Below are 26,235 nucleotides of genomic sequence, written 5' to 3'. Positions count from 1 at the left end.
GAATAATGATGTAACTCATAAGCGCGACGTTGTTGGAATAAAATGAAACCAAAGTACATGTTTTATACGCGCTCGCGATGGGTACTGGGAAATAGAAGACTTATTGATAAGAGGAAGAGGTTTCCCCGTGGTAGTTTGGAAGTCCGACATTGTCGGATAGTTGGGCACTTACTTGTACGGAAGAAGCACGGCCGTGAAGTTGATGGCGATCGAAATCCGTGGACCAGAGGTGATCAGATACCGACAGCGGATGTTTGGCGGATACAGCCCAGGATATCCAGGGCTGGCTAAAACGCATCCGTCGTGGCAGTCCATGTCTTCGTACACTGAGTCACATTCTGTGAACAAGAAACATATGTTAGTAACTTGATCTCTTGCTTGCTCCCTCTTTCTTTCTCTACCTATTTTTATGCATAAATATACGGAAAAATTGCTAAATGCATTTAAATTATTTTTTATTATATAATTTCTATTTATATCATTTGTACGCAAATTAACGCTGGAATTTGTAGATTGATGTTTCAAGTATGTTTAACACCTTTCAGTAATGAAAAATGAATTTATTAAATATAATTTATCAAAATCAAGAATTAAATATTTAATAATTAATAAATAACAATAATGAAAAGGTAATATTAATTTTTTTATATATTAATACAAAGCATATATTATGGTTGCTATGTTGCTAGTGAAATTTTTGCTGCAAACTTATTAAGGCGCAGATAATCGTTGAATCAGTTAAAGCGACGATCCACCTCAATTTCCGGCTGTCCGATCAGCGAGTTTCACTAAGCGTGAACGATTTGCCAAAAGAGCGAAAATAATTGATACGTCTGGCAGCTTCGTGAAAAATTCGAAAAGTGAAAAATGCGCGGACGGATGCATCAACGACAACATGCGCTGGCCAATTAGAACGAGTTAACGAGATATCTCGTATTCGCTTCGTATAATTCTCAATTAATATTTTTGAGACTCGACTCGAAATATTGCAAACGATGCCGAAATATTGCCTATGCGTATATTGCCATGTATTATTATTCGATATATACGACAATACCAAATGCAATACCAATTTAGTCACGGGCCACGAGTTTGCAGTATGTAAATAACTTGCATTTCCAATTCGCTGATAATTATTACATACGTGACATATAATGTAACGTATTGAATTAATGCTTATATCTAATAATAGATATAATAAAGCTGAATAAAAGAAGTATTGATTTATAAAAATTATAAAATTATATAATTAATTTGTAATAATAACTGAATTGATTGAATTGATTTTTAATTTTATTTTTAATGCGCGAATTAAAAACGTCAAATATATACTTCGATTTTTTAGAGGCCATTTTAGTAAACTAAACATATCTCATATAAATATTATAATGATAAATCTCATATGTAATTCGATATTTGATATTGACGATTTATGCAATTCATGATAAGTTGGGGTATTCAGTATTAAACAATATCCGTATTATGTGTAAAGTATTAAAGTTCAAAGTGTTTTCGAACAGGCAAATCAATGCGTCCGTGCCGATTATTGTATTATTCAAACGATGATTGACAAATCGTTACGCGTCCAATTATTCCACTTTCATAACGCATGCAAACACATGATTTCCATAAACGCATAATAAACTCATATTCATTACTGCCAGGTGCATGCGAAAAAGACATTAATATCACTTTAACATCGTAGCGTCACAATGAGATTTGTTTAACGGTACAGATGAACTTTTATCTCTGTCGTAAAACATGACCACAAAGGATCTTGACGTGTTGTTGCGTATCGTGATTTCTATTTCATCTCTCTGTGTTAAGGTAGTTTTGCCGTCATTTCTCCTTTCGCGAAAAAGAAAAAAAAAAAAAAAAAAAAAGAAAAGAGAAGACGCGCGGCTTGACGTGTCTACCGTGTCCTCTCCTCATTTCTTTGCTTAGCTTTATAGTTCCGTCGTGTGCAATCGTCATAATGGAAGGATCCATTAGACATGGTACGCGTCCACCTTCGGGCATAAGGTTTTTTCAATTTATATAGCCTTTTGCATCTGCGTTACGATCCCCCTGTGCAAAGCACTCTTTCAGCGGTCTTTATTATAAAACGGCCCCGCCCTTTTCGCTTTTCTATCTTAAAACACGAAATTTTCTTCGTTCCTCGGATTCTCGAGGAAGGAGTCCCAGGCCTAAGATATGCATCCTTTTCTCCGCAGCATAAACTGGTCGTTGGAAAAAGTGCGAGCGTGTCGTTAATTAGTTGATAACAAGCGCGACAAAGTTAATACTTCATTTATATACTTTATTAATTTCTTTAAGGTAGCGTAGGCGCGCGATCAATCGGATGACAATTGAACCGTACAGTTAATGGGCGCCAATTGTTTGGCTGTTAAAAAACTCTCGAGCTCGTTAATTGTACGTGTAATTGAAAGAGTATCGAGTTTTATTAACCAAGCGTTAGTTTGCTTGGAAAGTTGCCTCGTTAGCGCGGACACGGCTCAAACGGATACACGGGTAACCGTGCTAATGACATCAAAGGAAAAGTTTCACGACACTCACTACTGCATGATATAAATATAATTGCGATAACCCGTAAGTATCGTTTATTGTCTCTTTCTCTCTCCCTTTCATATAACAGCTAATATTAACAAAAGAATGTGTTGCGCGATTTAACAAGTGGAAAAAGTAGACTTTAATAAACAGTCAATTTTAAAAATTACATCATCTGATTGCGTCACATTGTAGAACAAGATTCTATAACAAAACTTTAGATCACTACGTAAAGAACTGTAGAAAAAAAAAGATACCCAACTATGTTTTTGCTCGATTACACCTTAATGTAAACATCGTCAGCCGATTTTTTCGCAAAGCGATCGCAATTGACGCGCTGCGAGGATGCGTCTGCCGCGAAATTCACTTGCCGCTTGTGCCTCTAAGTATGCAAAGGTGAAATGCTTTAATACGGCGGTAAAAGAGGGAGGAGAGAATGTGAGGACTCCATGCAAATGCCAGCAGAAGACGGCGCGCGAAGACTTAGACTTTTCTTCGGGGGGGAAGCGCGCCATAACGAACCCAAAGCGAAAATGCTGCGAGGAAAAGAAAAGAAAAAGGGAGAGAGGATGTTCATTCCTCTCGCGCAGTTTCCCATGGAGTTTCCGCGAGTCGACGAAATTTTTCCACGGGGACTCTCTTCTTCTCCCCCCTCTTTTCCCCCTTCATTCTCTACTCACTCGTCGGAAAAACTTGTGGCACGATGAAGCGGCGGGCTCTTTCGCCTCGCGACCTGAAACATCGCGCGCTACGTTTTTGGGTAGAAAAGCTGCGAAAATTGCATAGGCGTTGAAGGCAAAATAAAAAAAAAAAGTTAAACGGAACAAACTTGCAATAAGCGCAATTAACTTTTCAACGAGCACCGGCTTTAGACAAGCGTGAACTTTTCTCTTCGTTCAGAAAAAGTAAATTTTTATTCTCTTATGAATATTATATTAATAATTTATATATTCTTTATTAATATTACAAAGGAGAAGATTGCCGATACCTACAAACCATTTTGTTTTGGATTATACTTTTTAAACAAAAATAAAAAATAAAACTTATATGAATACAAATTCTACGAAGTATCTTTTATCAGATGATATAGCAGTTTTTGTAACATCGTTTTGATATTTGTAATAATTAATTTATAATAATTAATTAATAAATAATAATTATATTTTTTACATAATAAGCAAAATAAACAGAAAAATATAATAGTTTTCAAACGCTATGTGTAAACGATCTAACATTATCAATAATATACTCACTATTGTTTAAGCAATAGTGCAATTTGCATGAGAAAATCATACAAATTTTATTCTCGCTTTTAAAGAATTTATTTTTAACTTTAAATACTGCTATATGTATAAAAAAAAGTCATGAATAAATAATCTGTGGGTTATTATATCTTTAATCTAGTAGATCATGTGTTTATCAGCATTAATACAGTGCAATGTTTAGTTAGTAAAAAATAAAGTCACTTGGAGATCTATTTCGGTATTGGCAACTGTTCTCTATTGTATTATAAATAATCCTGATCTAAATATTAATATTCTGATTAAATTTTAATTACGTGTTATGAAAATTAATATATTATATCTATGTTTTGACCAACATCCAATCAATCTGACCAATTAATTGCATATAATTCAGCGCAAGCAATTTTTGTCGAAATTCACAGTCATTAACGGTTTGATATTTTGGTTTTTAAATGGACAGGTAACGTAGAAGATCATGGGGAAAACGCTATGAAATAGCGTGCGAATATACCATGTTATTTCGGTGCAAATGTTTGTCGATACGTTTTACTTGCTGAATGGATATTTGTGAATTGGAAAATTAGAAGGTGCTTGTTCTCCCCCCCCTCTCTTTGTGTGTGTGTGTGTGTGTGTGCGTGCGCGCGCGCCTGCGTGCATTATTGAAATAATACATACAAAAAGCGCATATTGTTAATTCAATTATAACTTTATAAAAAATGTATTTGCAAAATTTAAATGTAAAAAAAAGTAATAAACTTATCAAAATATGTTCTAAATAGAGTTATTCATTCAAAAACTTTTCTCTTTATTTCTCATCCTCCCTCTAGTTTCCCATCTGCATTAATTTCTTTACAGAGAAAGACTTTCTGGCATTGTTAATAATTATGAACTTTAATTGTGGTTCTCTTGATAGAAAAATAAAACAAAATCCACTAGAATTTCAGTAGATGTACGTAAAGCAGTGCGCCGAGATTTGCACCGGAATTTCAGTGGAATAATCTATCTTAACTGCGCCAGCTAAGAGCACTTCTCCCGTAAGTGCAGTTTACGTGACCGTGCGAAAGAGAAAAGGTAGAAATAGAGTCCAGCAATAGTACAGGTTTGTAGATTAGCCAGGTTTTTAACTGATCGCTTCATCAGTCGAACAACATTAATCTTTCGATCTACTAACATGTTTTAATAAGATACAATTTAATTTCTTACATTTTAAATATTTGTTATGCTACTAACAGCTGATAAATAAATCCATAACATTAATTTAGAATTATTAAACGAGAAAAAAATATGTAAGTAGATCGTAAATCAAATCTGGTTAGATTAGAAACTGAGTTTCACCTATGAAAATGTTGTGTTTCTCCTTTCACGATTTACGCCCGGGCGCATAAAAGACACACATCAGCGCATTCTAAAAATAATATTCTCTTTGGCCTCAGCGGCCTTTCTTCGTTGTACAATAGCTTCCTCTTCTTATAAATCACCCAGGAAGACGTCGGCCAGTTCTTCTGAGCGGGAGATAAATTCGAGAGCGGAAGGGCCGAACTCCCTCTCATTCTTCGTCCAGCAAGCGAGCGCGCGGGCTGCGTAAATGCACATGTGGAGAAACCGAAAAGGAAATGAAATAAAGTGAAAGAGAAGGAGCGAAAGAGAACTGGAGCCAGGTCGAGCGGTAGGACTGTGCGGATCGTCTTTCCACCCACGATTGATCTGTTTGTCAATTGGGCGGCGCCTCCAATTGATGTTACTTTTCTCTCTCCCTCTCTTCTCTCTCTCTCTCTTTTCTTCCCCTCCTCTTCCCCTGTGTCCGCGCCCAAACCTTTCGTTTACTCTTTCGAGGACACCTTTTCCCGGTACTTTTCGTCCTGCACTACGTTAGCTGCCTTTTGCACGTTTCCCGTAGGACGTGGGCCGACGTCAAAAAAGACCTCTCTCATCCGGATGGTGGAGTGACAGTCACGTCTCCCGGTCGTACGTCCTGTGCATATAGATTGCCCGGCGCGATCTTCTCCCACGGATAATCGAGAATCGTTGTCGTCTCGTTACAGCCCGCCGTATGGAGGAAAGATCTCGATCGAAGTCGTTTCACTGTCGCGTGCAGATTCGCTTTTACGATCTTTTCTCGTTGCTGTCCCATTCGCCACCCTTGACACGCAGCTTTTTTCCCCTCGCGACGAAAGAAATTACCGATTGCTCGCTATGCTATTTTCTTGATCTTATTTGCTTTAAACTTCACTCAAACGCGTGCTGCTAAGCGATTCTTTGTAACAGAGATTCTCAATATTGCCAATTTAAATGGAATTTATGCATTTGGCCGGAAAGCGTGTTAATAAATAAAAATTAGAGAAAAATACGTTATAAGAATATTTTTACGCATACTGTTTTTCTTTTTAAAGTGTATTTAAGTCTACTGAAAATCCATCAAGAGTTAAAGGTGCTTGTAACTTATGCATGGGCGTAATACGAATGTTATAAAATTCCTCTTTTAAGAACTGTAGAGAATGTGTTTTCTTTTTTTAAATAAAAAAATCTAATGAGAAATAAAATGTGATAAAAACGTATATTTCTTGTATATTTTTATTCTTCGTTTTTTGTTCAGCGCACCGGTTGTTCGCGAATGCGGCATATGTTTCCCGTGGTGGTGGTAAGTCAAAGAACTCCAGTCATTACACAATATTACTAGACGAAAGTCCAGAGGCACATATATACGAAACTTTTCTCATAAGAGCATCGTGCAATTTTTTTAAAAGGGCTTTTCAATTTTCTCGCTACTCACAGCGTCACCGAGTTGCACAGCTATTAAAGTGATATGAGAAATCGCTGTACGATCAAGTAATAATCATTGATAGATTGTAAACAAAAAAAAGATGTTCACGAATCTAGTATTTAGAAAAATTTTTGCGAAAAATGCGTTCCAAGTTTGGCAACATGTAATTTTGCAGCTTATTTTTCTAAATAGATATACATATTTTATTATATATATACAAAGCATTAATAAATCTCTTTAACACATTATAATATATTTTCAAATAAGAGTTTAACACAATATTAAAAAATAACTTTTCGATTCGTTAGGATCCCCTTTGAAAAAATCTTAACTAAACCCTCCATGATCATCTTGAAGTCTAGATCTGTAAAGAGAAGCATCGATTACGTTGGAGATTAGAAACCTGTCGCATTTAAAGATAGAGATCGCACAGAGTCGTCCCAGGGAGGATCGATATTCGAGATTTAGCCCGTTATTGCCTTCGATTACAAACGCTTTCAACGGCTAAATGGCTTGGAGGACCGAACGGTTAGTTCCCTCCTTCGCTTAAAGCAGGAACGGGTCCGTACTTAAGCTCGTATAATTTTCGCACTAACTAGGAGGAAGAAATTATACCTTCGCGCTGTTCGCGCAAGTAAATTCGCACGTTCCGGCTCCACATTTTACCGCAGCGCTCGCTATTCACGTTTTCCATCTCTACCGATACTTGGTTCCAAAATTGTCATCGTGTACGACAGTACACTAGAAAGCTATGCCGTTTCCAGCGTTTCATCCGGATTTCCAATTGCGGGAGAAGAATACGCAACACGTGCGCAAAAACTGATGTTACAATCTGATTCTCCTTTCTTCTGCGTTTTCCGCTTTTTTTTTTATTTCATCGCGGTTCTGATTTTTCATTGTGAATTTTACAGGAGGCCTGACGAACGTTCGCCAACGTATGCTTTAATCGAATAGGGCAACAAGGTTAGCACGCGTAACTCGATTTTACATGCAAAACGCGCATCGATAATTTGCGAACATACTACGAGGTTTACGCTTTAGCGAGTTAGTTAAATAGTTTGTTTCCGTTTCCGCGCGGCTTTCGGAGAAAGATTCGAATAAAATTGCTTCCCCCAATTCACGAGGGAATTTATGTATATACACATACACGCTTTTTCTGTTTGATTTGCAAAAATATTGCGGCGGAGGTTTTATTTACCCCGAGAATCTTCGAAAACGTTTCGCCCTACTACGTACTACGGTACGGAGCCCTTGTGAAGAAAAGAAGAACGCGCAAGTAGCTGCGCACTCGTAATGGTATCAGAAAAAAACTTCACTTTTGTCGGCCCGTGTAAATTTGTCACAAGGGTGTTAAGAAGAACGCTATCTACATAGATTGCCCGTGCAGTTGAACATTCCGCGTGATAAACCACACCACGGGGGTGTAATTTACAGGAAGATGAAGTTACCGTCATGGGGGAGCCGATAGTGAACTAGGTTGTTGGCGTGTAGTTTGAGCAATAGTCTATGATAGGAGCGGTCCGAAATAGGACGTGTAGCGAGCGCGGCCAGGCGACCAAGTTTACGTAGCACCATAATCTCACTTGTTCAACAGATCACCGCTCTCGTGATTGCCTCGTGACTTTAAGCACGTTATCGGTTTCGCGATAACACGAGAACTGAAAACAATTTCGTCGATATTAAACTATGCTGTAAAAGGAAAGGCCGAGATGTTAATTATTCGCATTCTTCAGCTAATAATCCAGGAATAACCCCATCCAATCGTTTTTCTTTCTTCTGCATTTCCGTACTTCTGTTTTTTCAATATATAAAAACAGAAAATAAATATTTATAAGAATATAACATAAATATATTAATAACTTGTGATACTTTTTATCTCAAACCTCGTTCAAAATTCATATCATTATTTCGAATTTATAATATACACTTTTACCATACTTGAATTTTCTTTTTACGTAAACGATCGTCTGAAGTAGTTTTTACACTCCAGCAAGTTTCAACATATCACTACACATGAATATATGCATGAGCCATAACTTGCTTCTATTGTTCAGATTGGGCTTCGAAACCTTCGAATAAGAGATCTGTATGAATTTTGACGCAAGAAAATTTGATGTGACGCGATAACATTATTTTTTCGACACCAAAATATAAAAAACACTCCAGAACTATTCTTAAGTTAAATTTAAAATTATTTTGGGATTTTATTTTTATTACGTTTATCTGTTATTCAATGCACAATTACAAGCGTGATAATTCTCTACAGAAAATCAACTTTCATATTCTGCCAGAAAGTAGGAGTTTAGTTGATAAAATTGTCAGCGTTGAGTAATGCGCTTGGCGAGATTCAAATGGAAAATATACGTACGGAAGCTGAGCGTTAGAACGCAACATAATTTCATTTTTCACAAAAGCGAGCTAAACATCTTACCCGTATTGTTAACCGGATGTCCGCCCCTCACCGGCCAGCCGACAGACGTGCTCGCTTTGGACGAGAAGCTGAAGTAGGCCAGGAACTGAGACCGTGTTGTGTTCTCGTTTATCCTGAAACACACGCGTTTCGCATGTTAACGTACATTTCGTATGCGCACGTATAACCGGGCGCCGGCTTTTATGCGTCGTGACAATAAAAGAAAACGGTTAGCGTGATAAATTATTGCGGGGTCCACCTATGTACGTCGCGCGACCATCCCACGTCCGCCTCTTTCTCGCTACGCGCCAACCTACCTGCGCTACCATCACGATCACGTATTTACGACGGGATCTTGGCGCGCGGCAGGCAAATTTACGGATTCTTTCGAAGTGATATACAGCAAATAACCCGCGGCGGCCGATGTACTCGTGCGATTTATTGCGGCCTGTTTTTGTCATCATTCCGCATGCGGCTCGTAAATCACCGATGCGCTTTTATTGACGGGCCGCCCTTATCGGACACGGCGTGGTTTCGCCGATAGCCCCCGTCAATAAAAAGGGCCCTTTCAAACGGGCTTCAAGAAATTCCCAGCGGATTTAAAATGAACAAATCGGGATGAACGTGCCGTGACGTGGCCATTTGCCAGCCATTATAAATCAATGATCGCCTATCAGCTTGCGTTATCCGCAATCGACAGACTTCTTGGCTCAGCATGATAGCTCGTCAAAATAATTATTTATCAGCTTACCGTAATCTTTTATTTCTCAGACAAATTTCTTAACATATCACAGTAGCTCATTAAAGTAATTATTATTTATCAGTTATCATTAATTTTTATTTTTAGATCTTTTCCTACATAAACAAAATTTTGCAGATTCTTATGCGTTGATTGAATCCTTAAGTCTGATGACATGCATCAGTATTCTGTGTTCGATTGATTTCTATCTATGGAAGTTTCTCGTAATCTCAGAGTTTCTATTACTAAAAAAAAAAGTTTATAGTGAAGGAGACCTTTATGCAATAGGGGTATGATTGAGGTCATCAACTTTTCTGTGAACAGCACTGAGACTTTTGAATCAGATATCAGAGATTCTTGTTTGAATTCAATGTGTTTATATGTAAAGTTTTGTAAAAATTATTATATATAAGTATTCTATTTTCATTCTAAATTAATGTGCCTAAATATCTGTTTTTATTTAAATATCTTATTATCAAATTAATTTTCAACATGGCCAAAAGTATGAACTAGACTGCATTTGAAATGCGTGTCAATATGTCATTGTACAAAGGCATAAACTCCTTGTTAAAAACTCGAACAAGCGAAAGTTTCGTTATCGCAAACGGCTGTAAAACCGGAAACTTTCTGGAAACGAAGAAAGAAGTTGTATATATTTTCAATACGAAGAGTCGCGTTTTCAAAGAAAGCGCGAGATGTTTCGAGATTGATCAGACGTCGATCGTGTACCGAGGGGATCGTTTGTCGCGCTTGAAAGCTGTTTAGAAAGCAGGCAGGGCGTAGTGTTTCGTCGAATCGCTGAGTATCCGATATCCCAACTTTGTCGCGAAGGAACTTTGCACTTTGTGAGAAACGTTGTGCATACAAATTTGTCCGCAGGTAAAGCGATGTTTATTTTTTCGCCGAGGATTATGGAAAAACGATGTTCCTTTTATTCCTTCGTAGAACAAAAAATTCAGGACGAGAGTTTTAAAAATTTAATCGATAAAAATATGCGAAAATGATATGCGAAATCAAATACCATATAAATTATAGAAGAAACATGGTTTGATATTGAGATTTCTTTTATATTCATTCTTTTGTACTTTTTCTTACTCATACACGTGCGCGCGCGCATGTTTAACGACACATAACTTTGTATTAGTAACTTACAGTATCATATCGATACTCTTCGAGAGATCTCTTACGTTTAACGATACCCTCTAATTTCCCATTCAAACTTCGTCTACGAAGATCATGTCGAGGAACAACTGTCGCAACACCTGAGAAATCGTGTCCGTCGCCAAGCCACAGTCAATTTACTGTCCCAGGGCCAATTTCGCGAATACGGTCCAAGGATCGTGTCGAATGTAAGTTAGAAGTGGATGAGAAGATGAGAAATGGACTTCGTAGCGGGGCGGCTAGGACGCTACCGCGGTAGAAGGCGCCTCTAATTCGATTATTTAGTTAGGTCAGGTTCGCTATAGTTGGTTTAGCGTCAGCTGGGGCCAAAGGTTACTCGAAGGCACTCGTAACTCCTAATTGTATTTACTTACAATAAATCTTCTACCTTCGCCCCCTCGTCCATTCTGTATTTGATTAGCGGCCAATCCGTCGGCCACACCTTCACGATGCGTTCCGAAACTTATGACGTTTCTAGGTGCCGATAATATCACCGGCATTTACGGTAATTTTCTGATTAATTGACGGTCGAACTTATATTAAGTTTCGCCAACTCTCCAGACGTAGGTTCTACCACTCGGTGCGATTCACGATAAACTTTCACGGTCAAGAAATACCATTAAGAGTATGTACTACTGTGTGTGTTATTGATCTTGCTGTTAAGAAGTATACGATTTATTACAATAAATATTAGCATACTAAAATACTTGTAAAATCTGTGCTTATATAACCTCCCGATTTATATAATTAAATAAAATGCTAATTTATATACTCTGCACATTTTAAATACATTTTCCGTGTTACAAAGGGCATGAACTTTAAGGAAAATTCTGTAAAATGGTATATCGATCGCAGTACGAGAGTCACCTCTCAAAGAAAGCCGAGGTTAAGCAAATCCTCGAGACGATGAAAGAAGACGGTGACGGTAATCCCTGCGGGGTTTACAAAGATTAGGATGCAAATTTTGGAAAGCATTAGACGAAAGCGTCGACGGCGTGAGGGCGAAATCCTTTTCTATCGAGACGTTAAACCGATTCAGTATGCCATTAAAGCAGGTTCCTTCCCATGGACGGGACGAGTCGATAGCCACGTTATAGCGAAACCGCGCGTAAATTTCTACGCAGATGCCAGCGAGAACCAGTGAGATGGGACTTATAAAGTTCCATGAAGCGAGCGAGCCTTCGAGGATTTCACGAGCACAAAATCACAATTTGTTCGCGACTCGAAGAAAATTTCCGTCCTACCGGAATACAGAGAGATTTTTATCGTCCGCAGGGATTTTAATCGTAGATGGTAAAGTTTACTACGCATACATTTAGAAATGGCCATTTTTAAAGGGATATGTCACAATAAAGACCTCAAGCTATTTTTGTAATTTTTCTGGTCAAAATTGTAAGATTGTATAATTTTCATAGCAGAACGTTTATATATATATATATATATAATTAATAATAGTTTTATAGTTATTAAAATATAGTTTCAGCGGTTACTGCATATTTTTCATTTCATTGTAATTTCATCATGTTTTCATTATACCATATTAAGTTTATTTAAGCGTCAGCGCATTTACCGAGAATCTTCCCTCTAGTTATTGCAAAGATCCCTGCATTTCAGAATGTCTCGCGAAGTACGAGAAGAACTTCTCAATGTTGGTATGAAGATTAAAATGCAAATTTTTGCGCTCGGCGCTGATTTCCGTGAAAGCCGAAGAACGTTCTATATACTCTCTACACGATTCTTCAAACATTAATTTTTGCGAATAAGAGTAAAATGAATGAAGTAAAATACGCGCTGATTAAAATTTACACGGATTATCACGATATAGCATTGTGCCTAGAAAGTATTTGTAAAAAGTTTGCGGAAACGTATGTATTTCTTGTTTAATGAAACTTAGATGCATTTCTGCTTGCGACAAAAAATTGATAGCGAAGCTACTGAGCTTTTAACTGCATACAGAAAAAGAAATAACCAAGGTTTTTTATTCCTAAGAAAGAGAGAACGAAAAACATTTAGATACAGTGTACATAAATGAAGAGTATTTTTATCTTCTGTAATATTAGTTTGTAATATATGTAACAAGAAGAGAGGTAGAAAAAAGCAGTTGCGCGCACGCACACACACACACGCACGTACACACATACACACATATTACGTGGATGACTGATATTCATACCACGTGAAGGTTTACGTCGCAAATGTCAGAAAAAATAGAAGGAGTAGAGGTAATTCGCTTGCAATCTCACTATTACGTATCTTTATGTTATATTTGAATTGTTTTACTTTTTTTACTGTTGATATTAATAAAATATAATGAGTTTTATTAAATCAATTTGTCGATGTAATAAGTACCGCAACGATATATTACAACCTACATAAAATGATTACTCTCTGTAGAGAGTGTAAAAAGCTCGATGGTTATTTCGTGATACATATATGAACGTAGAAGAACAGTAAAGGGTAGAGTATAGCAAAACATAAATGCTTAGCGCTTGTATTCTTTGCTCAGCTTGATTGTTTCATCCATGAGTGGTCATATATTCCAGCTCTTTTGATATACAATGAAAATGTTTTTTCGTTTTTTTTATATATATAAGATATTTCTAAATTTCTTATGCTATTAAACAATATACAATTTTTATATAGTTTATCGACTTTAAATAAAATAAATAATACTTAATAAATTGAGTTTTTGATATGTGCGACGTACATATATACCCCAATTACTCCCTATAAGAACTTATTTTTTATGTGTCAAGAAGTGTAACATAAATTGGTCTTGCCATAAAAGAACCATACAATATTCAATTCTTTCGACAAAGCAAATAAGATAGCAAATGTAAACAATATGTTCCTCTTTACGTTACGAAAAGTTGCATTAACTAGGAATGTCTCGACTTACGATATCTATTTTCATGTCACAAAAGTTTAGCTACACTGCCGCAAAAACTTTTACAAAGTGAACAATTTTTTTGAAACCTATATTCGAAAGTTTTGCGAAATTATCCGAAAAGAGAGCTAGCTAATAGCGAAGTTTGGCACTTATAAAGTATATTTTTCACGCTCATATAGTCGCCCGTTTGAGGAAGTTTGCGCCAGTTCATTGCAACGCGCGCGCACGTGTGTGTGTGCGTGTGTGTGTGTGTGTGTATGTGTGCATGTGTATGTATGTGTGTGGATTTGCCCAATAACAGACCCGACGCTTCTTTACTTGGAGAACAAAATTAAGGAGTCGGGCGCGCACGGGTCCGGTAAAAGGTTTGCTGGTTCGTTACTGTAACGAACTTCTTCCCACGATCTGATCCGAATTCCGATCGTGTTGGAAACCTTCGAAAATAAACTTTTCGCGGGGCGCCGTATTTGCACTACCCTCGAAGTCTTATATCGTTTCGTACTTGCCGAGGAAAAGATATTGCAAACAGGAAATTCGCTCAAATTCTACGTATGTAGGAAACGACAACGGCCCGTGACAATAAGAAAATACTTTTAACGACATTAAATTTAGTTCCCGTCCGTAAAATGCAGCCGCGAGCGATCGACCGAACGAACGCCGCGGGATAATGGCTAAGTGAGAATGTAACGCAGAAAAAATGGAACAGTAGTGACAAAGCGAAAATATAATGCGCGGACGGATGAAAGATAACAATGTAATGTGGGGGAAAATGAATTGCGGATATATATATACGTGTGTGACACGTAGCAATTAGCGAACAAATATTAAGTATCGTGGACAAGTATCATGGATTAATTCTCTCGCAATAGCAGCGCACAGCTCGGTGAACCGTGCGCAATTCGGCCAACCTTTCGTTCATCCGCTTATTGATTTCATTTGCATTAATAATCCTTTCGCGCGCCAAACCAGCCGGTTATTATGCTTAATTTTCAAAGCTTATTATCTTGGTAATTGGCCAACTAAATTTTATTCTGTTTTGGTATATATGCGCGTTCTATACGCGTTGGGACTTTTGCGCGTTTAATCGCGATTTAAACAGCATTTATCACGAAAACACTTAAATCGCCTGGAGTGTGTGGCTTCGAAATTTTCAACGGTTTATCATACACGTCCATAATGCATCGTGATGTTTATCACGAATTTCAATCGCCGGCATATTGCGATCGGTCAAGTTCCGAGAAGTATGCTGCGCAATTAAAGCATAGTTTCATAACGCGTGTCCTCGTTCATGCGTAATTAAACGTTTTATAGTTTCATATTTTTAATTTTGCAAAATATACAATTTCGCGTGTAATTCAATAATTACAGCGTGTCACCTGCATGATTAATTTTGCACTTTAAGCTTCGAAGTATTGCAAATTGTAAAATGTTACATGTTTATATTAAAAATATATTAAGTTTATAAATTCAATTAAACAAAAAATAAAAATTTTTGAAATTTTAAGGAAAGAAAAATTTAGAAATAAGAAATAATATACATATATATATATATATATATATACATACATAGTATATATATTTTTACCATATATATACCTAAACCTCTTTCTTCCTTTAAAATTAATAAGATTTTTCTACATTTAACTACATCATATATGCGTTTAATTTGCGAATATCCTGCAGTATTGCAACCACGTGAAATTTACTGGTAATTGAGAGTACGGTTGAACGATTTAAACAGCATGATCAATAATAAATATTTCATATGCGTGCCCTGCGGTCGCGTTCTTCATTAGTGATAGATTAACACATTTTACGTGGTAATATTAGTGCGATTAAAGATTTAATTTCATAAATGTTTACAGATACTATTCACTCTCTCTAACAAAAAAAACTTGAAAACCGATTTCTCCTTTTCTTTATTTCATAAATTTTAATACAACTATAAAATATTTGTTCTCTTCTACTTTTATTTTATATCAGCCTTCTAATAATAAAAAATAATAACTTTTAATTATTAACATTTATATATCATTGAGTCATATTCCTGTGTATGCTTAGACTTTTTTCTATGTGAAAATTAATTTCCTATTAATAAAACCAATATAATAAAACCAAATTTGTCGACTAACGTGTTATTGAACTATTATTATAGTCATTTTTACTATCAATATATTATGATTCAGACTCGAGGAAATACGACAGGCGTGAAAAGGATCAGTACCTGCCATCCTTGAAGGCGCTGGATACGTTTTAGAACATGACAGAACGCGCGCCCGGGTGTAAAATCAATTTTCTCGCGGGGCACGTCTTTTCCGGGATTACAAAACACTTCGACAGCCGCTTGGCATGGCAAAGTAAAAGTCGCGGATAGAAAGCTGCGCCGGATGTAAAGGAAATAAACGAAGCGAAGAAGCGTGCGAGACATTCTAAAGCCGATGGGGAAACCAGAGGGCGAGCGAACGAGTAAGCGAGAGAGAGAGAGAGAGAGAGAGAGAGAGAGAGAGAGAGAGAGAGAGAGAGAGAGAGAGAGAGAGAGAGAGAGAGAGAGAGAGAGTGAGAAATTGGGATCTGGCAGCTTTGTCGAAACGTTTCTTCATCCCTCGTCGAATTGTACGAATTGCCTCATAGCAAATGTATGTGCATAGCCTGAATGCGAGAAAGCGTAGGCACTCGTCGATCTGACGTTACAAAAGACGTGTAAGACGCCGAGAATGATGACGAGACCGAGGACGGAAGACGAGCGCGCGGAACACACGAGGTCGGCGAACAGGTTCTTGCACAAATGACGTATAGCTTCGGCACTTTGGGCGATTGCTTCTTCTAAGCTTGCATTGTCGAGAGCGCACGCTGCGCCCTATCGCCGAGAATCTGTTTTCCATACATGGGCGCGATCGCATAGAAGGTGGAATCAATAACTTTTGCGGAAAGAAAACGTATTTTACGTCGTACGGCATCCTTTGATACGGGGGGTCATAAAGATTATATTCCGCGCGGTTCTCTGCGGGTGCTTCGAGGCATGATATATTGCTATGCGATATATCGATCTCGCGATTTTTAATCGCGAGGTTTGCCGCGTATCTTATAGCCGCGGTCGAGCATCGTCAAAAAATCACCCAGCAAATAATCCGTAAACGATATGATAGAAAATATTAACTTAACAAAGCAATAATGTTTTTCACAATAAATCAGTGTTTTGAAATGTTTATTAGCATCAACGTCTTTAATTGTTTGTCAATTTAATTTGTGATATTACGTATTCCAACTTCAGTTTAGATCTGTGTTGCAAGACAATAATTAATATGCAATTTACATAACTGACAATTATAAAAATTTATATAAATATTCGCGTTTAACAACGTACGATATTGTTAATAATTATCGAAAATGCGAAGAAAATTATTCCGCGTTATTAATCGCGCGAAGGGTTTACGTTACGACAGTTCTGTTACTTTTAGCCTGATAGAATCGATAAACCTCTTGCGGCAACTTGAAAAAACGGAGAGACGGAAGAAAAAGGAGGGAAGGGGAGGGGGGAGAAAAAAAAATAAAAGGCGATCGAAAAGCGTTCTGTAAAGCAAACGAAGGAGGAAACGGGAGATGTGTGTTCGCATAGAGTCGTAGACGGAACAGCGAGGTTAAAAAGGGCGGCCCCTCTCTGTCAGAAAGCTTCTTCGCGCTCATGCGATGTAGCACTTGCAAATCCATGTTTCCCTCGGAGAATCTCACATTGCGCGTGGATAAACGTTCGCTTTGCCGTAACTATATATTTCCAGACGAATGTAAGCATCGGGGCGAGTGCGCGCGATCGAAAGAGAGACGCTTATGCGCCGTAACCTCCTTCTTGGTACGTTGCTCCTGCGCCTCCTTTCCACCACCCCGTGTAGGTAAACACAAATACTAAAATATTTTCCCGAAGTTCTGGAAACGCTCCTCAAATATAAACATAACGTAACTGTCTTTGCGCGTCTGGGCAAATGCAAGCACAAATTCCCGTTTTGCCGTTTTCTCGCGCAATGCGAATATGTGTCGATTATTTGATATTATGAATTACAAATTTAATTATGCTCATTTATGTGAGATAGAATATTTAAAACATATCTTCAGTTTTCATTTAATTATTTATAAGTAATTAACAATTATATTTATTTTGATCCTATCTGTAGAACCATCTTATAAGTTTGTTAACTTTCTTTATATGAAAACCTGACTTAGTTATAAGCTAAAGTTAAGTGACATAGATCTTTTAAATATATTCTTATTTAATGTAATATGAAGAGTTATAGGATTCTTACTTCGAAAAACTAAAGAAGTGTGAAAGCAATCCGAACGAAAAAAGGATTGGAGAGAGCATGGAGGCACGCGAAAAATTCAGGGATAAAAAAGCGAGGAACTGCGGCACCGGGCACGTCGTCTGAATGTTCCTTCATTCCTTCTGGATGTTACCGTAAATCCATATCGCGGAGAAGAATCTCGTATGCATGTGTATAACGCGTTTCACTGAGCGAACCGGAAGTACCGATGCGGTGCCAGAAACGGCGACGGGAGTTTGCATTTCGATCGCGTCGAACAACGGGAAATAAAATTTCTCGACAAACGAAATTCTCCGAGCGAATATAGATAGTGGACGTGTTATTGCCGACGCTAAAAGTGAGAAAGCAAGAGGGAGAGAGAGAGAGAGAGAGAGAGAGAGAGAGAGAGAGAGAGAGAGAGAGAGAGAGAGAGAGAGAGAGAGAGAGAGAGAGAGAGAGAGAGAGAGAGAGAGAGAAGATAGATAGAGAGAGAAGGAATACAAAGTCCGAAAAAATCGCGAGATCGATTTTCTGCATCGAGAGTAAATCAGTTTGCCGCTTATGCCGCACGACCCGATTTTATGTGCAATGTAAAATGACGCCAATCTATTCGAAGTTCCAATATGTCATGATGAAATTTAAGTAAAACGTGCTTCGTGCTCATAGAAAATATAGATGACGTTCACATAAATATAATATGCGAAAGTATAATATATTTAAACGTTTGAATTTTGAAACATAGTATCTCTCAAATGTGTATAAATACATAGTAAAATTCAAAATTTTCCGATCCAATTAAGATGATAAAACAAGAAATCTTTTTTGCTTCCATTATAATCAACTTTTATTTTAGTTATATTTTTTATTACCAAAATAAATTGAATTTTTTTCACATAAAAATATTTTCTCTGCAATGTAAAATCATTTTAAAGATAAAAATTTTAAATGTTTTTAAATAGAAATTTATAGGAAAATTAAATCATCGTTTTAAAATCTGTATTGGAGAAAAAGATGACCACGTTAAAAGATAAAAATAAATGCTTTTTTATTTAATCACGTTTTCTTATATTTTTGAGATCAAAAATTTTTTGAACTTACAAACTATATCTAAATAGGAATCGCAAAAAAAGAAAAGAATTTAAATGGTTTTCTTACAATTTGAATATAAATTACAAGTTTATCAAGAAACCACGAACTAAAATATATGATAAAAATTTTTTACTGCTTCACATATAAGCCGTATGCGTATTCAGTTCAGTGGAAAAGCATTTGTCATCGCCAATATCAAATGAGGAAAAATATCGCTGGGAAAAGATACTACGAGATGTACCATAAAGCGTTTTTCTCGTTTTATAGCCCGTCCTATTTCATTTTCCTGTCCACTGTACAGTAGCGTGAAAAAAGTTTAATACCTCTCCAGAGAGATCTTATTTTTCATCATTGCAAAAGTATTGATCTAAACTTCTACTCGGCACGTTTCAAAAATTGTCAGTTTAAAATGTGAAAGTTCCGAAGCGCATTAACTTCATGCAGCAAAAGGAAAGAAACCGCCAAGGAGATATTGAGAAGGGATTTTTTCAATTTTTCATCAAGCGCCAATACAAATTAAAAAGGATATAAATGTCGTAAAATAATGTGCAAAAAACAAGGTACAAACGAGCATATTTGAATCGAGAAATTGACGAGTTCTTAAACTTTCCTTCTTTTCTTCTTACTGAATCATATAAACTGTATCACACACCTCGTTCACGTACGTGCTATCGGCACGTATATGTGCTGTGAGTATTAAGAGGGTGTAAACGATTCCAGCACGTAGACGAGCTTGTGCACTTAAGGTATTAAGGCGAAGAAACTACGTTCGTGGAAATTGATATCTTCCACAGATTCAAATATCTTCGAACGCTATCAAACTTGAAATTACCGATTTATATCGTTTATGCATACGTTTCTTTATATTCGTTTGTATTTTATAACGGTTATAAAAATAAGTTCTTGTTAACTTCCGTAATTTGTACCATATTTCAACACATTGCTTCAAATTGAAAATATACTAGTTTTCATTATTTTACTTGAGTCTTTTCACGTCATAGCTTTGATATATTTAATTAAATGTAATTTTGTAAAAACTGGTACATCTTCTCAAAAAAGAAACCGATATTGGGATATGGTTTACGATTGGAAAGTTATATTTCAGGTCATAAATCAAAAATCTGTATCTTCTCTTCCAGCAGGGTACAGCACAACGTAAAATAGTTCGCGCGAAGGAACAATAAAATGTTGCGAGGACATTTGCCTAAAATGCGGAAGTTAGTGCTTATGTACAATACAACTTATATCACGACCGCGTTGCCAACAAAAGAATTTTATATTTCGATCACGTTGAATAGGAGAGATAAAATTTGTCGAATAATGTAATTTTATGCGCCGGATGTGTATACGGTTGTCATACAGTTTCTAACAATGACGTAAAAAAATTGCGGGATAATAGAAACAAGGGAAGGGGAAGGGGAAGACATAATATCTCGCTAACATATGATTTGACTTGTATGTTTTAGGATAACATAAACGAAACGGAAAATATATATTATCTTCTTTTATTGCGCGTTATATTTTCTTCCGGTTTGTTTGATCGATGAAGCTCGACATCTTGCGGGATATCTTGGAAAGCAATCCTGCGTGTCTAGCACTTTACAGGTGGGATGCGTCGAATGAAATTTCACGTGGTTATAAATAAGCCGCATATTACTCGTGACGTAAGGTGGATGATTGCGCCAGACCCAACATCTTGGAGAGACATTCCGGTATATTCAGAACGAGAAATTTAATTTCATGTTACCTCGCTTCTTGTAAAATCATTGTAGACAATGGAAAGGTAGAATTTGATTTATAATAAAATTGGATTCAACGTCACGCTTCCGGAAAAGGAAATAAAATAAAAATAATAATAATTGCATAATCTGACAATGGTATTGAAAGTAGGACAGGAAGGGAGAGGCGGTGAAATTTTGAGTGCTCGCGCGCAAAATGAAAGTATAATTTAGATTTGATATTTCATTAAATCCGTATTGTATCAGCGTGAAACATGAATCTTGTGCAACGTGATATTTAATACTTTTAATTCTCATGCATGTGCCTTCCTATTTTCACGCAGTCGTTTATTAAATAAATGAATGAATTAATCCCTTTATTCCTGCTGCTGCAACCTCTTTCATCGCAATTCCCCGCGATGAAAAAAAATTTTTTGCTCGTTAACGTTTGCCAGATTGGTAAGTATGGTTGTTTGTTTTCGACGTGTACACTCTCACGCACGGGATACCGAAAGAATAATTCATCGCACGAGAATACGGTGTGTGGTCTTGCGAGTGTACGCACGGGAACTCAACAATAGAATTCATAGGTTCGTATGAAATCGCTGCGGATTGTATTTCGCAAAATACACACGCTCAACGAAGGAACGTTCGCCTACGCACAAATCGCGCGGCAATATTTTTTCAAAGGGTACGGTGGAGCAAAAGAAATGAATAATGACCATTAAAGTTCATGTTATATGTGATGACATTATTGCATTCTTGAGATGAAGGTTCAACGTGAATAAAAAGAAATTTTTGGAAAGATAGATCCTCGCACATAATAAGCTTATTATAATTAACAGATTAAGCTTTCATCTTTCACATGCCTGTGACTTTTCTCGAATAATCAAACATTATTAGAGATATTAATGCTTGTTCTCTTTTGCTTAATTAAAATAATTTACCATGAAATTATATAAATATAAATGTGTCCTTTTTATTTTGGAGTTAACTAGAACGAAAAGCCGCGGTCTGCAACAAAGTGAAATATCTGTTGCAATACAGATAAAGCAGTCGGAAGCTCGTCAAGTACGTTTTTACTTGGTCTGTCGCACGAATTAAAAATTTCGTTTGTGCGCTGACGAACTGGCCCGTGGCGCACAGTCACGTTTCACGATAACACAGTAAAATAATTACGGAGGATGGTGAGGAGAAACGCGTACGATAATTCAGCAGATTTTGAAATATTTATTCTCGTTGTACTTCGTCCCCGTAAAGTTCAAAATAATAGTGGATGTCGCTTTTGTCAAATTCAAATTTAAAGTTGTAAATTTAAATGCGAATCTCTATTGCGGCGATCTGTTCCGCGGTAGAAAATTCTCGAAAAAGTAAAGAAAAAATAAATCCACATTTCATCGCGCACTTCGTTCCAATTTACCTTAACCACATTGGGATTAATATCAACGATCGTGAATCTACAACCGCCGAAGGCAGCCGCCGATAAGCGGCGAATCCGCCAAATTTCCGATACACTTGCCGAAAGGCTCTCCCCGCACTGTGTCTTCGCACATGCAACGTAATTATATACTCGCGAAACCGCAGTCGCGATAGCGTCCAGGTGTCGCCCGTTGGCATCTTTCCCGCACCTCCATTAAAGGTCATGTTATTGTCCATCGGAAATCGACTCCGTAAGTGGGACATCCTGCATGGAGAAACGCGAAACGGTTGACAGGGTGTCGATAACCCCCGTGGCGGAGGAAATGGAAAGGGGTCGACAATCGGACTCGTAGAATCTCGATAATATCGCCCTTTCGGCGGTGAGGCATTGATCGAGAACGAGATGGTCCCAGGGTCGCCGGAGGGTGCGAGCGAGCTAAGTCGGATGCGCTCTCCACATCCTGGGGACATCTCAGTTTTCCCATTGTAATGCCAATCCTCTCCTTCCTCATCCGCAACTACTGACATCTCGATTTTCGAGAGCGTCACGAGCGAACGTGATTATGTTAAACCGTGGCGTGGTGGAATCCCTTTGAATTCCGACGAACCGTCGCCGCCGCCGCTGCGGGCCTCTGCGATTTTAACCCGAGATTTCGCACCACAAATTCGCGTGTTACGAGGAAAAACGCGAATTAATTAAGCTCGCCGGGAGCACAGGCTCGCTCGTGCCTGCCGCCCTGGTCGTATCATAATATAGGACGACCATAATTTTTGATGGCCCGCGTCATCACGGGGGTAAAATTCACCACCAAGGTAACGGCGCTCCGCGCGGAATTAAATAAACCGCATACTTTCATTCTACAGTTTCTATAGCGATAGGAATATTTCATTTGATAACAAACGAGATGAATGGAAACTGGTTTTGTTAAATCGTCATTTAATTCAAATCCTTTAAATTAAAATCTTAATTCGATTAAAACATCTATTCGTTGAATTACTTTTCCATATAGTTATGATGTATTTTTTCAGTTATTTTTATGTCCATTTTTAAACCAGATAATACATATGTACATATAAAGAGACATGGTTTTTTTAAATAAAGATTTAATCAGTAAAGAGCTCTTTGTATGTGTATGCGTAACGCGAGATCATATTTCAGGTTTTATTACACATATCTGTATTACACATTACCACTGCATTTGTTATTGTAAAAATATCTAACATTTCAAAAATGCGTTTTTTCCATTTACGTAATCAAATCCATTCAGATTCATTTCTGTATTCAACTTAAAAATAAATATTTATAAAAAGTTTAAAAGTACAAAGTTTACAATTACAAAAAGAATAGATAGTTATCTTCAAAATGTTTATATTCTAAAAAAAATCTCCATGTATGAATTTTACTAAAAACATATTTAAATTTGAATGAATGTAATGCATTGTGAAGTAAAATATATTATATTGTATCGCCAGAGGGTGTGGCAGATTTAGGTGTTTTGTATAATATACTCTGAACATTGAGAGCTGCATTTATAGGATAAACCTACATGTGATTATTTCCATTAATACGCAATAAATTGAATTTGTGGAAATAATTTAATATTCGCTAATCACATATTGTATGTATGTAATATTTATTGTATCATAGATAAAAACGCTTGATCACACGTGTAATCGTCTAAATTATAACAAACTCTTGAGAGATATTATTAAATATATATATATATATATATATATATATATTTATATTTAAATAATTTGTTATACGTAAGATAATTGCTTATATAAATATTTTTTAATAATTCCTCATTCTATTTATCTCCTATTTTCATATTAATATAACATTTAATTATAATTACGACCTGTGTTTTACATTCAATGTCGACTATTTATCATATAGAATAGAGTCAAAATATCAGATTTAATAAAAATCGAATTGGCTATTTATTTTAAAGCAAATGATTAATGTAATGCAAAAAATCAAAATAAATTTATTTTCCATATACGACACTTGGTCTAGAGATCAGTGTAGAAGAATCGACGAATCTAGAAAATTTCATAAAATGGTACTCTCTCGAAGACGAACCGAGTTGGAAATGAGTGGAAGAAATGCATACATGAAATGCATTCTCTACAAGAAATGCATATATGAATGTTCTTCTAAGGCGAGAGAGAAATATCTAAGATATAAAAATTAATTACCTTTGGGATTATAATTCCTCTCAAGCTGCTTGCAATCGTCAAGCTAATTTCTCATAAACCTACGGGTTCGAATTTCAAGAGTGGAAACATCAAAGGCCGCCTCGGAAAGAAAAAGCCAAGTTTCTTTCGTTTGGGTCTCCCTCCCTCTCTCTCCTCGTTTGCCGTTCTGAATATTTACCATTGCAAAGTCTTTCGGCGGCTGATTATAACCATATTTATCACCCAGACAAGTTCGGAGCCGCCGTACAACTTTAAGATTTTGCAAATATCAGCCTTCAGTGCAGGTCGGAGAAGTCGGCGCTCCTGTCCTAACATGTTGCTTGATATGAAAATTTTTTTTAGATCGTTATACTGATAATCCTAATACCACGTTGCTCTCCCTCGATTCATCCGGGAGGACTATGCTAATGCTCACCGATTAAATCACGCCACAGGACATGGGAATCCCTAAGTGCGAGCACCGCGAGGTAACTTCTAAAAGGTAAATCTTCCAAGCTAGACGTGCGAAGTAAATCTCAAAGGAGCGCCGCGCGCACTGCGGTCGGAGGATACCTTAAGTAGGACTTTGTATTCCACTCTTCTTTCATCCACACTTTGTCCTCCCAACCACCAAAGGAGACGCGAGTCCCTCCCAACAGCGTCTTACACTTTCCGGGTCGCGGTATCCTCCTGGGCTGTGGCGCAGGTCCCGAAATGCATCCCTTAACAGCACGTGTGTCTCGCTGAAATGAAATACGCGCGCGGCTGCTACTCCACGGATATTCCCCGTCATTGCCGGACATTTTCCACTGACTACGAATTGCGGTCGTCCCGCTCGCGTTTCATGTTTAACGGGCCGTACATACGTGACACCGAGCATGCTGTTGAACATTTGTATCGTATCGATCACGCGTCGCATTTACTCAACGAACCAGATTGTATAAATGATACATATTCCGTTGAATATATTCCATTATTTGGTTTTTTTTTTTTTTTTTTGAAATTGTTGAACAAATTCCGTTACCGAAAATATCAAGAGACCGGCCGATATGCAACCTTACCTTGATATTAAATAAAGCCAAACAGTAATACTGTAATATAGCAATAGCTGGCAGATATACCACGTGTGTATGTTATGCATGTAGTTTAAATATGTACTTTATCGACTGAATATTTACGTTTGTATGTGTACACATTTTTATATTTTATATGCAGCTCGCCGTCATGCTTCCGGAGAGATGACTTTTTTCTATCTGATATTTATTTATATAGCTCTACACTCTCGTGTTTTGTATTTACCCTCGCACTTTACATTTCCGTGTGCAAGCGCTGCGAGTAATCATAAATCTCAAGCAAATCCTCGCGCTTTCGTCGTCTACACGTTGTCCCCTTGCAAGGAACATCGCTTCCTTCTGTCGTGCCTTATATCTCCCTTGCGCTATGTATTCCCGTATGTACACGCCGCACGGTATTTCCACGGCATTTGCTTTTTCACGCCGCGTCGACGCGACGTAAGGCTGTCCGAAGGAAAATGCGCGTATCCCTCCACGATATTCAGACTCCTGTCGCACGACTACGCACTACCTCCGCAATTTGTCCTCCGCGTTCTCGGACATGTCTGTCGTACCCTTCGTTTCCTTCTTCTCAATTCATCGGCGATTGGATGTAAATGCGACCCTCTGTATTTATGAAGCGTCGTCGTGATACGCGGAATGCGGCTGCTATACTTAAGTAGCTTCTTGTATTCCGTTCTTCAATTCTCCGCATTTCATTTAACCGTATTT

At 37.3% G+C, this 26,235-nt stretch overlaps 1 protein-coding gene across 13 annotated transcripts in view; it reads right to left on the bottom strand.

Moving 5' to 3' along the window:
- The window catches only part of LOC105835207, a 317,882-nt gene that overhangs the window by 67,666 nt on the left and 223,981 nt on the right, over positions 1 to 26,235 (bottom strand). For all 13 annotated transcript variants that reach the window (XM_036292968.1, XM_036292969.1, XM_036292971.1 and 10 more), the window contains 2 exons: positions 8,984 to 9,096; positions 173 to 338 (listed from right to left, as the gene is read on the bottom strand). In XM_036292968.1, coding sequence (XP_036148861.1) covers positions 173 to 338; positions 8,984 to 9,096 — 279 coding nt within the window. The remainder of the gene's footprint in view (positions 1 to 172; positions 339 to 8,983; positions 9,097 to 26,235) is intronic.

Source organism: Monomorium pharaonis, chromosome 10 (genome assembly GCF_013373865.1).
Source record: "Monomorium pharaonis isolate MP-MQ-018 chromosome 10, ASM1337386v2, whole genome shotgun sequence".
Classification (NCBI taxonomy): Eukaryota; Metazoa; Arthropoda; class Insecta; order Hymenoptera; family Formicidae; genus Monomorium; species Monomorium pharaonis.
Note: the sequence above shows the minus strand (reverse complement) of the source record. Positions and strands in the feature narration are given on the sequence as shown.